The 18,893-nt window shown below is 32.8% G+C and overlaps 1 protein-coding gene and 2 pseudogenes across 1 annotated transcript; 2 read left to right on the forward strand and 1 right to left on the reverse strand.

Moving 5' to 3' along the window:
- The first annotated feature begins 1,834 nt into the window (after window positions 1-1,834).
- On the forward strand, window positions 1,835-4,256 carry LOC123229132 (annotated as a pseudogene).
- Window positions 4,257-6,398: 2,142 nt separating this feature from the next.
- Window positions 6,399-7,804, reverse strand: LOC123228724 (annotated as a pseudogene).
- Window positions 7,805-15,263: 7,459 nt separating this feature from the next.
- On the forward strand, window positions 15,264-17,395 carry LOC123229124 (pentatricopeptide repeat-containing protein At1g12300, mitochondrial-like). The gene is made up of 2 exons (XM_044654729.1): window positions 15,264-16,827; window positions 17,214-17,395. The coding sequence occupies exons 1-2, from the start codon at window positions 15,441-15,443 to the stop codon at window positions 17,216-17,218; spliced, it is 1,392 nt and encodes a 463-aa protein (XP_044510664.1). The 5' UTR covers window positions 15,264-15,440; the 3' UTR covers window positions 17,219-17,395.
- The last annotated feature ends 1,498 nt before the right edge of the window (window positions 17,396-18,893 follow it).

The raw sequence follows: 18,893 nt of genomic DNA on the forward strand, positions 1-18,893 counted from the left end.
AATTCAGGAAAAAATTTGATATATTTATCAATAACTAACACATGTGAACTTGTTTATACCATTTTAGTACGTGGATTCTTTTTTGGCTTTATTACGTCAGCACCGGGACGACCACCGTGCGACTGTTTCACACCGTTGGACGACTGCCCACACATTCTTCGGAGGCCATATTGAGATGACTTAGAAGAGTTGGCAGACCACACCGTTTGAGGAGTTTGAGTTTTTGGAGCTCTTCACGAGGATGGTTAAGGCAGCGTACATCCCGAGATTGTTGTACAAACCATGGGGGATGGTCGATCAGGTATAATATATATATATTTCTATTACATTGAATTGGTTGATGACAACAATAATTAACTAAAATTTGTCACTGTTTATAGGTTTACATCCCTATAAACTTCGAGAACGCACATTGGGTCATCAGAGTTATAGATTTTCGTGAGTGGTCGATTACGGTATACGATTCGGAGGTATCATATTTAGGGAATATGGAGTCTCTTGAGCAGCGGATGCGACCGTATCTGACATTCATACCCGTGTTATTAGAGGCGACGAGTTTTTAGACCGCTTCTGGACAGACTCCACGACGTGATTCCCTCGCTTTATATGGAGCGAATGTCCCTCAGCAGGGACTAGGATCCGGTGACTGTGGCGTGTTTATGTTACATTTTTTTGAGTGTCTGGCATTGTCACAGAGCGTCGATTTTCCCTAAGAGTCGTCTACCTCTATGCGTCGCCGTTTAGTATCGCAATTGTATTTTCACTATATCGAGTAGCTCACGGATGTATATTTAGTTAGCTCATTGTTTATTTATCATTCTTCATATGTTCGTATGTATATATTTTTTGTATGTGCGTATGTGTACGATGTATTTTATCTATCATTATATATAGATATGTATTTGATTTCATTTTATATATGATTTGAGTGATGTTACTATCCAGCAACAATCGAAAAATTCTTCAAAAATTCAGAAAATACGAATCGATATATCCTAAAATCGTGAAATTCGAAAAAACGAAACTGAAATTCGAATTCTAAAAGTTGAAATACCCTAGAATGGCAACAATCAAAAAATTCTTCGAAAATCTGAAAAATATGAGTCGATATATCATAAAACGGTGAAATTCAAAAAAACAGAACTGAAATTCGAATTCTAAAAGTTGAAATACCCTAGAATGGTAACAATCGAAAAATTCTTCGAAAATTTAGAAAATAGGAATCGATATATTGTAAAACGGTGAAATTAGAAAAAACGAAACTAAAATTCGAATTCCAAAAGTTGAAATACCCTAGAATGGCAACAATCGAAAAATTCTTCAGAAATCTGAAAAATACGAGTCGATATATCGTAAAACGGTGAAATTCAAAAAAATAGAACTAAAATTCAAATTCTAAAAGTTGAAATACCCTAGAATGGCATCGAAAAATTCTTCGAAAATCTGACATTTAACCCCTAATATTAAAATGCCCCCCTAATTGTAATAAAATTTCATTTAACCTCTCATAATGAGTGAGGAGGGTTTATATAAATGAGAGGAAGGGTAATTTTGGTATTTTAGAAAAAGTCATGGGCATTTTTGCTTAAGAATAGTGATTTTGGGCATTTTTGTTTGAAAATAGTAATTTTGCGCATTTTTGCTTAGTAGGAGGGTATTTTGGCCATTTTTAATAATTTCCCTTATAATTTTTAACTTTTAATCAGTTAGTTCTTCTGTTTTTAAATATGCAAATTTGTAGAGCTGCTCAAAGGGAAATTTGAAGAGAAACTATATAGAAAAAGAAATGTTTGACAGTAAAATGTCTTATATATGTAGTTCATGCTTTGATAAATCCGAATCGACCTGATTTGTTTCAAAAAAAGAATTTAGGGTTTTTTTTTTTCAACACTCTTCTTCCCAATTCTCAAAAGTCCTCTGAAAATGTTTCTTAAAACTTCACTTGTTTCTTCAAAATCATCTTTCAATGTTAGATTTTCATCTTCATCTATTCTTTCTTCAGTTTCCCAAAATCAACACACCAAATCACCACCCAAACACATCTCCACTCTTAAGCACCATTCTCAACATTATAATTTCCTTCGTGTAAACCGCAGGTCAGGTAACTTTTCTCTTGATGAAGCTTTTGATTCCTTCAATTATATGATTCATATGCACCCAACTCCTGCTATGTCTTCCTTCTGTATTTTGTTTTCTGCACTTGTTAAGAAAAAACATTTTTATCAACTTCTTGTGATGTACACGAGATTCATTTCAGCTGGGTTGCTGCCGGATTTCTTTATTTTGAATATTTTAATTGATTGCTTAAGAAAAATGGCACGCGATTCTGATGGTTTTGTAGTTCTTGGGAGTATTTTTAGGAGGGGTTTTTACCCAAACGCTTTGACTTTTAACAATCTGATTAATGGTCTTTGTATGGCGGGCAAGATTAAGAAGGCCATTGAATTTTTTAGGAAAATGGTTTCGGTTGGTTGTAGACCGGATGCGGTTACAGTTGGGACTTTGATTACTGGGTTGTGTAGAACTGGTAATGTCACTGTTTCCCTTCAGTTGTTTGAAGAAATGAATAACGGGAATGGTGAATTTGGTGTCATTTGTAAGCCTAATATTGTTTGCTATACTACAATTATTGATGGTCTCTGCAAATATGGGTTAGTAGACAAGGCAAAGAAACTGTTTTCAGAAATGAAGACCAAGGGCATTAATCCAGACGTGATTACTTACACCACTATAATTTATGGTTTGTGTAATACATGTAATTGGGAGGAGGCTAAAACTTTGTTTATAGAGATGTTGGAGGAAGGTGTAAAACCTGATGTGGTGACATTTAGCGTGGTAATTGATAAGCTCTGTATCAATGGAAAGATGGACGAAGCCAATGGGTTGTTCCAACTAATGATTAATAGAGGTTTTTGTCCCAACACAATAACTTATAACACACTTTTGAGTGGTTTTTGCTTGGCAGGTCAAATTGATGATGCTAGAAGGCTATTTGATTCCATGGCAAGTATGGGGTGTAAGCCTGATGTTTTTAGCTACAATATTTTGATGGATGGTTTATGCTTGACAAATAAAATTGATGATGCCAAGGAACTTTTAGCCTCAATGTTGAGTATGGGATGCACACCTGATGTAGTTAGCTACAATACTCTGATCAAATGGTATTGCAAGAATCGAAAAATTGATGAAGCCTTGAATCTTTATGAGGAAATGACTTCAGAGGGAGTTAGGCCAGATGTTGTTGCTTATAATACCTTGCTATCTGGGCTTTTTATGAACGGTAATGTCAGACATGCATGGATTATTTACGTATAGTATTCTTATTGATGGTTATTGCAAAAATGGTTGTGTTTTGGAGGCTGTTGAACTATTCTATACTTTAATAAATCGAAACATTCAACCTAACATCACAACTTTCAATTGTCTCATTAATGGGTTGTGCAAAACAGGGAGACTCAATATTGCTTGGGAAATGTTCAACAGATTACATAGTAATGGCTTTGTTCCAGATGTTATTACATATAGCATTATAATGCATGGATTTTGTAAGGAAGGAAAGTTAGAAATGGCAAGTAAATGTTTCTCAGATATGGAGCAAAATGGTGTTGCGCCAGATTTGGTCACTTTCAATGCGCTTATGTCTGGTTTCTTGCAGAATAATGAGACTTTAAAAGTGGTGGAACTTCTTCACAAAATGAAAGAGAGAAATGTGAAACCAGATGCATCCACAGGTTCAATAATATTAGATTTACTGGGAAAGCACGAAGATTATCATGAAGTCCTGAATTTGCTACCATCCTTTTCAACCCAAGAACCAACAGGATGTTGATTGTTGAGTACGTGCATTTTCCAGGGGAGTATAGCTTATCAAGAGAGCCCTGGCAAACGTTAAAGTTTCCGTGTAAAGGTGTGTGCCAACATTGTAGTGGTGATTGTATTTATGTGAATCCATTAATGAAGAAGTCATATAATTGAAGTTATAGATTTTGTCTTCATCTCTGTTGATTTGGCTTGACTACCAAGTTGCCATATTTCTTTGGAGAGATGAATCCCCTTGATGAAGTCTCTAGTAAGAAGTTGGTGGTAGCTGATGCTAAGTTGAACTTCGATGATGATGCTGCCTTCCTGGTAGAAGGGAATCTCTCTTGTGATCCATCACTAGAGGGTCCTTGAGAGGTTTCGATACATTTACTTCTCGATTTATTGTTTACGTGGAATAATTATTCTTAATAGTAACTGCCAAACAAGTACACGAAGATTCAAGTCTGGTTAGTGATTAAGAGAGTTGTGGTGCTTTTTTGATATTCTATATGGCAACCAAATTCTTCTGATTAATTTGGCGATTTTCTTCTGCATCCTTTGATTTCTTTGCTCTTTTTGGTACCTAAGTTCAGTTATCTCAAAAATGGGCTTTTAAAGTTTGCTAGCAGAATGGAGTTTCAAATTGCGAGTGGAAGACTGCTGCTATCACACAACACAAATTAGCCTTCTGCTTTAATTCATGCACTGAAAATAGGGCTTGTCTTTGAGGCTTGTGTCAAAATTAGAGTCTCTTCTCGGCATCATCAACAATTAGATTATAAATGTACATGAGGAACTATTAATTTTGGTGTCAACAACACTAGTGTGCAACAAATTATAAAGTAGTTTCTCACTTTGCATGATGTTATAAAGTAGTTACTAACTTTTCCCACCAAACACCAAAAAGAAAAATAAAAAAGAAATTATAAAGTTCACATTTACAAAATAATAAAAAATGACTTCAATTATACATATATCAGCCAATAGAAAAAGCTGCATTTCACACTAATTATGTTAATGACAATCATACAAATCCCTTAAGTGTGGTGGAGCACTAACTGGAGCACTATCAGAATCTCGACAAAGTATACTAGCATAAATCAGAATCTATCCACTTGAATAACATGATATTCCATAACCTTGAAACGCAATAGAAAATAAAGAAAAAAAAGAGAACAACAAAACGTTATTAAAATGTATATAACACTTAAAAGTAATATAATCCAAATAAACCTATCAAAAAAACATATTCAATTAAATTAATCTTTGTCCCTATGATTCTAACAGTTCTAAACTACTTCTAATTCATCCAAGTTGGACATTGGAGCTCGTAACATCACTAGTAGCGTATGTTTTTTTGTTTCTTGGCTCTATTTTTCTTAAATAGAAAAGCTGCATCTTACTATGTTAACTCTAATGAACTAAACCAGAACCACCCTTAGTTTCCATTGTCAGTGAACCATAAGGCATTCACCTTTTTTGTTTTTTGGTTTTTCTTCCTCAGCTAAGTGAAGTTTGACAATGGATACCACAGTACATTCACAACCATTTATTCCAATACTTTTCTTCTTCGATTTATTTCAAGAGCACAACCATTTAATTATTAAGTTGACACCATTACATTAACAACTCGATTTATTTCAGCAACACAACCATTTAATCATTAAGTTTTATTAATAAAGCTTGTAAACTTGCTTCGAATCTAACTCTAATTGAAAATATAGGGTATATAATGTGTTATGTGTGGGGGCCTATAGATATTTTACATTATGTACTGCATGGGGGTATGGATATTTTATGTTGGGGGGTAACTGATAGTTTTCATATACATGTCAAAACACACAATATGTGAGAAATCTCTGGTGGAGTGAAGTTTTTTACCGATTTATTTTTTTATTTTGAAATAATTCATTTATTAAATTATGCAATCAGGGTTGATTAAAATTTAAATTTGGTTATTTAACTATAACATTGGAGACATATAGCTATGAAAATTAGTTACATAAAGAAAAGCAATAGCACCCATTGGAGAAATGTTGAGGCTTAACAGTAACAACGACACCTAATTTGAGTTGTGTTTTTGAGAGAAAGAGCCAGACACTGAGGTTATAGTTGGTTTTTAGACTATGTTACTTTTTTATGTTTTAATTTATTTTTCAAGTATCAGAAACAAAGTTCATTACACCTTGGGTGGAACATAGTCATTTGGCCATTACACCTTGGGTGGAACATGGTCATTTGGCCTTTTTAACTTGACGTGGAACCCATCACTCAACAGGTACAGGTATGCCGCTATGAATAGTGAAGATTTGGTGGAGCTTTATACATAGAATTATGAAAGGCTGCTAGCCATAACATCATAATTCCCTAAAATATTAAACTACTACAGCAGAAATAAATAAGGATATGTTCAATCTAAGAGCCAAACGTTCGTTTATACTAAAAGACAAAGGAAACAAATCCATCCAAGGGTAACCAAATTAAAGTTGCTGCATTATGAAAGAAAAAACCACAATCCCAACTTTCCTCTGATTACAACAAGCCCTAAAAACTGAAACAACTACATGCATGGGCATGGCTCTCATTCTAAATTCTTATTAATTGGGTTCAATGTCAAGATTGGCAAGTTGCTGTATCTTCATGGGATAAACGATGCTTAAGTCGCCCGAGAAGGCCTTCTTTCCAAATAAAATGTTGACAGCTTCTGTTGGATGAAATGCATCCCAAAACACATACTGATCTCTGTTTGGACGTGGTGTTTGGAAAGGAAGACACGTAATTTGTCCTCTGTTTCGCCCGATTCCGCAACATCCTTGATCTATAACACTAAACCCTGTGTGCATAAAACAGTTCAAAGTAGTGAGGAAAACGTAAATTTGTATCACTATTTTAAATAGCTGAAGATAACATAAAGAAAACGAGAAAAAGTAATTTTGTATAGTTAAAATAGGTATACATAATTTTATTGAATGATAAAATATTATGTATAGAAGTAGTGTATGCATACCATAGGATCTGTAGTTGACTAACAGATCTTCAAACATTCTAGCAATATCGATGTAAATGAATTTTGAACTGGGAAGATTGGCATTAAGATTGTTGATCATCGTCTTCACATTTGTATTGAAAGGTAAATCAAGCTGGTTAACTTCTTCTGAGCAGGTACCAAGCTGGTTTTGAGCCAAGATGCTTGGTATGCAGCCCATTCTTCCTAATCCAGCTAGTACAAATTTTCGAGCGCCCAGATTGAACAGGCTCTGTATTTATCATGCACATAATTAGATTAAAAAGTTCGTCAGTTTTACCAATAAGTTAAGCTCAGTTGGGTACTATATATAGTTGAATCAAAATCAATCAAAAAGACATGATATAGATTGGTAAAAGTTTTAAAAGTAAAGATTTATGGTGTGTAAACCAGGTTAAGAGATCTCACAGTGAGTTGTCGGGCGTATTGTTCAACCAAAAGATCAGCATATTGTTGAGCATTATATTCATTCTTGGTATTGTAATTTGGCATGAGATAGTTGTTCAAGTAGTCATTGCTCCCCATCCCTACAAAGAATATAGATCTTGCGATAGCCTTGGACAAATCAGTTGCCCCAAGATTACCAGTATTTGATCCAGTGTATTTTGGAAGTTCCTTATTTGTTGACTAAATGGTATACGGCCCACCTGATCAAACATTATACAGACAAACTCTTTATAAAAATTTAACTCCTCTATTATCTGCATATGAATTCTTCCTTATAAATGAAGTTTTCTTACGAAGTTTCTTCCGATGATGTCAAGGATGCCGGTGGCGGCAGAAGCATAGTTGACTTCATGAAGAACTTGATCTCTAGAAGCTTCAGAGTATGCAAGGATCAAAGGAAGCCCTAGCTCCACAGCTGAAAAAATGCATAACACATCAATTAAAACAAATGAGGTTATTATTATAATTAATCTTAGTTACTAAGAGGAAAATACCTTTAAATTGGTAATTATTAAGAGATGATGAAGACATTTAATTTTACCATTAAGAGCATGCCAAACTGAACTCCTCGTGATTTAGTCAGAATGTGAAAATAGATAAGATTAAAGGGAGAAGGACTATTTCCCACCCAACTTTTGATGTGTTTTTAAATTGCCACCCACGGCAGATGGAAATCCACTTTTCCCACTCATGACCAAACTGCCGTCCAATTTTTCAGTTAGGGATAAGGGCAAAATCGTCACTTACTATTTAAAACCTTAAAACTTTAAAATTTTACCATTTTCCCCCTCCAGGTTTTAAAAACTAATAACTAACCCATCCTCAAAGTTTGAAAAGTTTAATTTCACCCCTAGGGTTCGCTTCCTTCTCCGGCAACCACCGATGACCGAAGCATTCGATCGATCTCCCATCTCCGACTACAAAGGACGACGAAGGATGACCCTTCGTCGCCCAGATTTGGACGACGAAGTGTCGCCCAGATCTGGACGACGAAGTGTCGTCCAGATCGGGAAGAACAGACGAAGGACGATGCTTCGTCATCGCGTCTGGACGACGTGATGAGCGACGAAGGAAGGCGAAGAGTCGTCCTTCGTCATCTGGGTGGAGCAACGAAGAGAGACCTCTTCGTCGCACGGTGGTGCAACGAAGAGATCTTTGTCTCTTTATCGTACCGTACGACGACGAGGAGATGAAGATCTCTTCGTCGCACCACCGCCATCGCACCAAGAGAAGAAGGAGGCCGGTGAAGACACCGAAGACAACATTGAGAGCTGAAGTTGAAGAATGGGGGTGAAACTGCTAGTTTTGAAAGTTATAGGAGGCGACTGTTTTTTGAAAAATATGGAAACCCTAGGTTTGGGGGTGAAAATGTTAGTTTTCAAAGTTTAAAAACTTTAGGTAAGGTGAAATATTAGTTTCTAAAACCTAAGGGGGGTGAAGGTAAAACCCTCACATCAATTTTGGGATGAATTTTGCAAATTAAATTGAGGGGTATCTTTGTCATTTCATCTAATAAGGGTAAAATGGACATTTTGCCCTTATGCAAATAGATATCATTCATATTAACGGCTCATGGGTGGAAAAAGTGGATTTTCATCTACTGTGGGTGGCAATTAAGAATGCATCAAAAGTTGGGTGGGAAATAGTCCTTCTCCCTAAGATTAAATGACAAAACAATGTTAGGTTGAAAGGGGTTGGATTGGATCTCATAAATGTAATAAATGTTGGAGCATCATCAAAATCTTGACAAAGTATACTAGCAGAGTAGCAAGGTTAAATCAGAATCCATCCACTTAAATCACATGATACTCAATAACCCTAAAATGCAATAGAAAATAAAAGAGAAAGAAGGGAATAACAAATCGTTATTAAAATGTATATAACACCTAAAAGTAACATAATCCAAATAAACCTATCAAAAAAAAAAGGGGTAAACCAATTAAATTAGCATTAAATAGTATTCCTTTCATGAAGAGCAATATTATATGTACATAATTTTTATACATAATTTGGATACATAGATAGTATATCATTATATAATTGGGTATTATTTTATTTTTAATTCAAAATCATCAAATCATCCATAGTCATATTTTTTCTGATATCTACTTCTAATTTTTGTCCCTATAATTCCAACACTTCTAAACTACTTCTAATTTATTCTGGCCTTGTGTGGGAATAAACTCTTTGGCCTTTTAATTAATATGCCCTTGAAAATTGTAGGTGTTCTTTATAATGAATAAAAATCAAAACTATATTTACTCTAAGTTGAAATTTAGGCAATGCTTTAATTTTTTTGTCTATGTGGCTGAAATTTTGAGCAAAGCATGATTCTTTGTCAACAAGTTTGCTTACCAATTAGCGTTAAATATTTCGGAATCTATATAACTTTTTTTTAAATTTCTTACTCTCAATTCTTTTTTAACTTTATACATTGAAACTTATTACAAATTTACGTGATTACAATAAATTAAATTAAATTAGATGATTGTTTATTTTATTTCCCTTAAAAAACTAAGAAAAGAAAATATTATTTATTGTTAAAGTATATTTTAAATATATTATTTCGGTTAGAATATAGTTAAATAGATTTCGAATATATTATTTTATATATTAGAATATATTCTAAATATATTATTTCCTAAGTTAACAAATATTCTAAATATATGTTTTCCATTTTTATATTATTATATATTAATTATCTTGATTTGTATTTCCTTATATAAAATTTATGATAGATAGTTTATATACAAAAAAATTTATGTATTATTCAGATAGTTTAATATACAAAAAAATACAATTTATTCATATTTTTAGATGGTATCAAAGACAAGCATCCTTCTGGCATTTTAGTTAAGCTCACTTATGTCTTCATCTCCACAGATATGGAAAAGTGAAAAAATGAGTTTATTACTTTGGACACACTTATGCCTTCACCTATGTAGAAAGTGGAAATATGAGTTTTAGTTTGGGCACGCTCATGTCGTCATTTGTGTAAAAAGTAGGAAGATGAGTTTATTAGGTTCTCTCATGCCTTCACCTAAATGGAGAGTGAAAAGATGAGTTTGCAAACTCAATTAAGCAAACATCACGTTTGTAAACTCATCTTTTCACTTTCTACGCAGGTGGAAGCGTGACAATATTTAAACTGAAAACTCATCTTTTCAATTTCTACATAAGTGAAAGTGTGAATGTACCCAAACTAATGAACTCATCTTTTCACTTTTTTCATATGTGAAAGCAAGGGCGCGAGCAAGCCTAACTAAAATATATATTATTTTCTATTTTATTTGCTTACTTAAGTTTGAGGGGGGTGTTGGAATATATTTCAAATATATTATTTCAGTTATAACATATTTGAATAGATTTCGAATATATTATTTTCTATATTAGAATATAATCCAAATATTTTATTTCCTAAGTTAGCAAATATTCTAAATATATATTTTCCTTTTTTACATTATTGTATATTAATTATATTAATTTTATTTCTTTATATAAGATTTAGGATAAGTATACACTTATGGATTATTCAGATATTTTAATATTCTAATATACAATTAATTCATATTTTAACATTTATAATAAATTAATTAGATAATTTTGGCTTGTTTCTTCTTGTAAGTTGCAGTTTTAATTTGTTTAAGGATGTGTTACTAACAATATTTTCAACAATTAATTCTTCTATATATTTTTAAAATACACATTATTGTTTTAGCAATTAAACATGAAAAATAATATGTATAAAAACAAATTTTATTAACTTATTTGTATAATCTAATATAACAATATGTTATTAGATAATGTTAAAATAAGATAAAAAAATAAGCAATCATATTATTCAATTACAAATTATTACATCAGTTTATAAAAATAAGTTGATAATATTTGTTTGTACATATAACTTTATTCATTAAATATATTGTTATTTTTAAATATGCAAAGTGAAGTGTTTGTTAATGTATGTGATGAGAAAATTTTAATTCTTGATCGGCAGTGACATAGTTTTTGAAATAAATGGGGAAGAAGAATGAAGCAAAATGGGCATGCATATACATAAAAGCAAGAATCAAAGCATGAAAAGAAACAAACATGAGAAGGTTAGAAGATTACCTACTCCTTTGCTTTAGATGTAGGATGATGGAAGGAGTCTCTCACTTTAAAAAATCTCAAAAAAGTTGCACCTCCAAGCCAAAAACACCCAAACCCGAACGGTAGAGAGAAGGGGAAGGAATGTTGTTTTTGTGATAGAAAGTTTGTTTCAAACGAGCTTAGTTCATCTAAGATAAACTAATGAGCCATTTTTATGTTGGTGGCTAATTAACAATAATGAAATTATTAATCGGTCCTTTAAATTTTTAATTTAAACTACAATCATGCATGCATATCAATTATATATCTTAGCTACCCTAATTCCGCTTCACAAACATTTTAACTTTTAAAATGTTACTTTTGTACCTATGTAACACTTTATATGATACTAATGTTAAGTATCCTTCGAAAGGTGCTAGCCAATCTTAGATAATATACTCCTTACTCTCAAAAGCTTGGTTTATTAGTGAGACCCTTTAGGTTCACTATGACATAATCATGAGTCTTTTTTTGAACAATCTAAAATACATATGAAAACTCAACGATTATGATAAATATTTAGCAATGTGTCATAGCCCCTAAACTACGATGAAAAAACACTTTATTGAACCTAATACCTTCAATCGTACATTTCATGTAGATAAGATCTTTCCATCATCTAATCTTGATCAATTTCGGGCTCATGGTTCATCAAAGTCCTAATTTCAATTCTATACAAATCGTCAATTGATATGTTCAAAACACTTCATCACAAATATCTTTCGTATAACTTATATTATACTCTGGCTAGAGATTTTGATTTCAAATATTTATCGACATTTTTTTCGGAACTCAAATATGGGTCAAATCAACAGATATCCTAAACCTAATAATTTTCGAGTCAATGGATTCTATCTTTATCATCATTCGTCTTCACATACAAACAACACATAACCAACATGGTCTTTCGTCTTGAAACTATTAGTTTGAGTATTCATGAACATGAGCTTACCTTTCATATTAAGAAGCAAAAGTTACCAACCTTATTTCAAATCATATTGACAACAACCTAATATAGGTATTCCAATGTTTAGATATGTCAGATTGGAACTCGGTCTTTTGAGTTGCATATTCTAGTGTACCTATGATTTTGAACCAAGTTGAAGCAAAGTTGGGTCTTAAACCTTAGAAAGCTACACGTGACTATAAAGTGTGCTCACTAAGTATAGTAACATGTCAAGTATGATTCTAAAGTTTGTCTTGGATGAATGAAGGAAATAATCTACTAGAATTGAGTTAAAGACAACAAAGGAAAGGTTGGAATGGGGAGTGCCTTTCGAGATTGGTGTTGGTAGTATTGAGACCATGGTCTCTCATAGTTTAGGGTGGATGTGATGTGAGCTAGTTTGAGTTTGGATTGTTGTTCTACCCAAGATTGATATCTCACTAGTATAGTGACACTTTATCTCACCATGTGGATGATTCTTCTTCTTCAATGGCTTTTTATGTTCTTCTTCGGTATTGATTCTTTTTCTTCTTTGATGACTTTTCTTTTCTTTCTTTCTTTTTTTTTTTTGGTGTCACTTGATCATGAGTTGACCATTCTAGATGCAAGTTGAGCACAAGTCATCCAACCCTTCTCCCTAGTGTTTACATTGCTTAAGCCTCCATAGACTTGATATACTTTGCATTATTTTCTTTTTTATTTTAATTTTTTAAATAGTATGATTTGTTTGTGTCTTTTAATTAAAGGAAAAAGTGCTAAAGCGTGTTTAAGAGGGAAAAAAACAAAGTATGACTTGTAAATTGTAGGTGTTTTTTATAATGAATAAAAATCAAAATTATATTTCCTCAAAGATGAAATTCATGCAATGCTTTAATTTTCTTATCTACGTGGCAGAAAATTTAAGAAAAGTATGATTATTTGTTAACAAGTGTGCTTACCAATTACCATTAAATATTTGAGAATCGATAGTTTTTTTTTACTTTCTTTTTCTCAATTATTTATATTTACACATTGAAAATTTATTAGAAGTTTGCATGATTACATTAAAGGTTGTCTCACTTTGTTTGTTCTGTTTCCCTTAAGAAACCGAGAGACAGTAAAATATTATTCATAATAAATTAAAGGCCAAAAGACTTATTCCCACCTAAGATTTAGTCCATCCTCAAACTCTCACTCACAATGTTTTAAAAATTCAAATGCTCATTTATCATTCAACTTCTATTAAAATTTTCTATTAGAGTTATGGGTTAAAATATAATAATAATATAATTTTTATAAAGGACGACCTTTTATCATTTAGATCTGGACAATGAAGCATCGTCCAGATCTATAAGAAGAGACGAAGGATGACAAAGCATCATCTTTCGTCATGTCTAGACAATGAGACGAAGGACGATGAAGCATTGTCCTTCGTCTCTTCTTACAGATCTAAACGACGTTTCATTGTTTAGATCTAGACAACGAAGGGTTGTTTTTCATTATCCTTTGTAGCCAGAGAAGACCTACACTTCTTCTTGATCTCCAGTCGGTTTCTTGAGCCATTAGAGATTAAACCTCAAAAGGGGGAAAAGTAAATTTTTTAAAGTTTAATCATGGGCGTAAATGTGAGTTTTTTAAACTGAGGGTGAAATGATATAAAGTTTTTAGGTTTTAAGATTTATGGATAAAATAACGATTTTACCCCTGTCTCTAACTAAAAATTTATATTACAGTTAGCCTATGAATAGCTATTTGGATTTTATATCTGCCATGAATATGATTTTGAATTTCGACTAAAACTTTGGTGGAAAATTATCCTTTTCCTGAGTGAATAATGTTGAAATAAAATAAAAAATAAACAATTTAATTATTTAATCACATAACATCACATCATTATATATAAATAAATTAATAAAATTATTTGTACATATAGTTTTATTTATTAAATATAGGGAAAAAGACAATTTTCCACCCAAGTTTCAGTCCAAATTCAAAATTATATCCATGATAGATGAAAAACTCAAACATCCACTCATGGGCTAACTATCGTCCAAATTTTTACTTAGAAGTAAGGGTAAAATCATTATTTTACCCATAAACCCTAAAACCTAAAAAATTTATATCATTTTCACCCCTTAGTTTAGAAAACTCACATTCACCCATCATGATTAAACTTTGAAAAATTCACTTTTTTCCCCCTTTTCAGGTTTCATTTTCGGTGGCTTAGGGAACTGGTAGATGATGGGAAGAAACGAAAGTTTTCTTTGACAAAGGATGACTCTTGTCATCCAGAATGGGAAGACTAAAAAAAAAGGATGATGTTTTATCATCGAATCTAGATGACTGTACTTCAACGTCCTTCGTAGTCAGATCAGGAAGAAAGATGAAAAGCATCAGTCACCAGTTAGAATGATGGTGGCTGGAGAAGGAAACAAACCTTAGAGGTGAAATTTAAACTTTTCAACCTTTGAGGATGGATTGAAATGTTAGTTTTTAAACCCTGGGGGAAAAATGATGTCAATTTCAAAGTTTTAAGAATTATAGGTAAACTAACGATTTTACCCCAGTCCTTAACTGAAAATTTGGATGGTAGTTAGTTCATGGGTAAATGTTTGAGTTTTCTATGTGTCATAGGTATGATTTTGAGATTAGACTAAAAGTTGGGTGGGAAATAGTCCTTTTTCCCTTAAATATATTACTAATTGTGAATATGCAAAATGAAGTGCCTTAATAATGTATGTAATAGAAAAATTTTGATTAATATATTGTTAATTAATAATGAAAATATTTCCTTCATTCCATTGATAACAATTATCTTATCTTATATTTTGTTGTGATATTTATGTATCAAAATTAAAGTTGAACAAGAACAAATAGTATTGGTGTTTGTATTTATAATTTTTAACTTTTAATCAGTTAGTTCTTCTGTTTCTAAATATGCAAATTTGTAGAGCTGCTCAAAGGGAAATTTGAAGAGAAACTATATATTGAAAAAGAAATGTTTGACAGTAAAATGTCTTATAGATGTAGTTCATGCTTTGATAAACCCGAATCAACCTGATTTGTTTCAAAAAAGAATTTAGGGTTTTTTTTTTCAAATGTCCTCTGAAAATGTTTCTTAAAACTTCACTTGTTTCTTCAAAATCATCTTTCAATGTTACATTTTCATCTTCATCTATTCTTTCTTCAGTTTCCCAAAATCAACACACAAAATCACCACCCAAACACATCTCCACTCTTAAGCACCATTCTCAACTTTATAATTTCCTTCATGTAAACTGCAGGTCAGGTAACTTTTCTCTTGATGAAGCTTTTGATTCCTTCAATTATATGATTCATATGCACCCAACTCCTGCTATGTCTTCCTTCAGTATTTTGTTTTCTGCACTTGTTAAGAAAAAACATTTTGATCAACTTCTTGTGATGTACACGAGATTCATTTCAGCTGGGTTGTTGCCGGATTTCTTTGTTTTGAATATTTTAATTGATTGCTTAAGCAAAATGGCACGCGATTCTGATGGTTTTGTAGTTCTTGGGAGTATTTTTAGGAGGGATTTTTACCCAAACGCTTTTACTTTTAACAATCTGATTAATGGTCTTTGTATGGCGGGCAAGATTAAGAAGGCCATTGAATTTTTTAGGAAAATGGTTTCGGTTGGTTGTAGACCGGATGTGGTTACAGTTGGGACTTTGATTACTGGGTTGTGTAGAACTGGTAATGTCACTGTTGCCCTTCAGTTGTTTGAAGAAATGAATAACGGGAATGGTGAATTTGGTGTCATTTGTAAGCCTAATATTGTTTGTTATACTACAATTATTGATGGTCTTTGCAAATATGGGTTAGTAGGCAAGGCAAAGAAGCTGTTTTCAGAAATGAAGACCAAGGGCATTAATCCAAACGTGATTACTTACACCACTCTAATTTATGGTTTCTGGAATACATCTAATTGGGAGGAGGCTAAAACTTTGTTTATAGAGATGTTGGAGGAAGGTGTAAAACCTAATGTGGTGACATTTAACGTGGTAATTGATAAGCTCTGTATCAATGGAAAGATGGACGAAGCCAATGGGTTGTTCCAACTAATGATTAATAGAGGTGTTTGTCCCAACACAATAACTTATAACACACTTTTGAGTGGTTTTTGCTTGGCAGGTCAAATTGATGATGCTAGAAGGCTATTTGATTCCATGGCAAGTCTGGGGTGTAAGCCTGATGTTTTTAGCTACAATATTTTGATGGATGGTTTATGCTTGACAAATAAAATTGATGATGCCAAGGAACTTTTAGCCTCAATGTTGAGTATGGGATGCACACCTGATGTAGTTAGCTTTAATACTCTGATCAATTGGTATTGCAGGAATAAAAAAATTGATGAAGCCTTGAATCTTTATGAGGAAATGACTTCAGAGGGAGTTAGGCCAGATGTTGTTACTTATAGTACCTTGCTATCCGGGTTTTTTATGAACGGTAATGTCAGACATGCAAAAAAGCTATTTGGTAAGATGCAACTTAGTAATTTGCCTACCGATTTATTTACGTATAATATTCTTATTGATGGGTATTGCAAAAATGGTTGTGTTTTGGAGGCTGTTGAATTGTTCCATACTTTAATAAATCGAAACATTCAACCTAACATCACAACTTTCAATTGTCTCATTAATGGGTTGTGCAAAACAGGGAGACTCAATATTGCTTGGGAAATGTTCAACAGATTACATAGTAATGGCTTTGTTCCTAATGTTATTACATATAACATTATAATGCATGGATTTTGTAAGGAAGGAAAGTTAGAAATGGCAAGTAAATGGTTCTCAGATATGGAGCAAAATGGTGTTGCGCCAAATTTGGTCACTTTCAATATGCTTATGTCTGGTTTCTTGCAGAATAATGAGACTTTAAAAGTGGTGGAACTTCTTCACAAAATGAAAGGGAGAAATGTGAAACCAGATGCATCCATAGGTTCAATAATATTAGATTTACTGGGAAAGCATGAAGATTATCGTGAAGTCCTGAATTTGCTACCATCCTTTTCAACCCAAGAACCAACAGGATGTTGATTGTTGAGTAAGTGCATTTTCCAGGGGAGTATAGCTTATCAAGAGAGCCCTGGCAAACGTTAAAGTTTCCATGTAAAGGTGTGTGCCAACATTGTAGTGGTGATTGTATTTATGTGAATCCATTAATGAAGAAGTCATATAATTGAAGTTATAGATTTTGTCTTCATCTCTGTTGATTTGGCTTGACTACCAGGTTGCTATATTAGTATACATCTTTGTTTCTGACAGTTGCCTATTTTTGTTTTCAAAGGAAAATACTGAAGAAGATGCTCGTAAGGTTGTAGATGGTTTAGCACCTAAGGCCACTGATCAAAATGATGCTATTGAGAAATGGTATGAACATGAATGTCTCATCTGTGTACTCTTAGTGCTACTTGTAATATACATACATAAATATAGTCTCTACATTTGTTCGTTTTTACCAATCAATGTTAGTGGGAATCTTTATTTCTTTGGAGAGATGAATCCCCTTGATGAAGTCTCTAGTAAGAAGTTGGTGGTAGCTGATGCTAAGTTGAACTTCGATGATGATGCATCACTAGAGGGTCCTTGAGAGGTTTCAATACATTTACTTCTCGATTTATTGTTTACGTGGAATAATTATTCTTAATAGTAACTGCCAAACAAGTACACGAAGATTCAAGTCTGGTTAGTGATTAAGAGAGTTGTGGTGCTTTTTGGATATTCTATATGGCAACCAAATTCTTCTGGTTAATTTCGCTATTTTCTTCTGCATCCTATGATTTCTTTGCTCTTTTTGGTACCTAAGTTCAGTTATCTCAAAAATGGGCTTTTAAAGTTTGCTAGCAGAATGGAGTTTCAAATTGCGAGTGGAAGACTACTGCTATCACACAACACAAATTAGCCTTCTGCTTTAATTGATGCACTGAAAATAGGGCTTGTCTTTGAGGCTTGTGTCAAAATTAGAGTCTCTCTTCTCAGCATCATCAACAATTAGATTATAAATGTACATGAGGAACTATTAATTATGGTGTCAACAACACTAGTGTGCAACAAATTATAAAGTAGTTTCTCACTTTGCATGATGTTATAAAGTAGTTACTAACTTTTCCCACCAAACACCAAAAAGAAAAATAAAAAAGAAATTATAAAGTTCACATTTACAAAATGATAAAAGTGCCTTCAATCATTCATATATCGACCAATAGAAAAAGCTGCATTTCACACTAATTATGTTAATGGCAATCATACAAATCCCTTAAGTGTGGTGGAGCACTAACTAGAGCACCATCAGAATCTCAACAAAGTATACTAGCATAAATGAGAATCTATCCACTTGAATAACATGATACTCCATAACCCTGAAACGCAATAGAAAATAAAGCGAAAGAAGAGAACAACAGAACGTTATTAAAATGTATATAACACTTAAAAGTAACACAATCCAAATAAACCTATCAAAAAAACATATTCAATTAAATTAATCTTTGTCCCTATGATTCCAACAGTTCTAAACTACTTCTAATTCATCCAAGTTGGACATTG

This window comes from Mangifera indica, chromosome 11, assembly GCF_011075055.1.
Source record: "Mangifera indica cultivar Alphonso chromosome 11, CATAS_Mindica_2.1, whole genome shotgun sequence".
NCBI lineage: Eukaryota > Viridiplantae > Streptophyta > Magnoliopsida > Sapindales > Anacardiaceae > Mangifera > Mangifera indica.

Coding starts and splice junctions, on each gene's coding strand:
- LOC123229124 (XM_044654729.1), top strand. CDS start 15,441: ATGTTTCTTAAAACTTCACTTGTTTCTTCAAAATCATCTTTCAATGTT.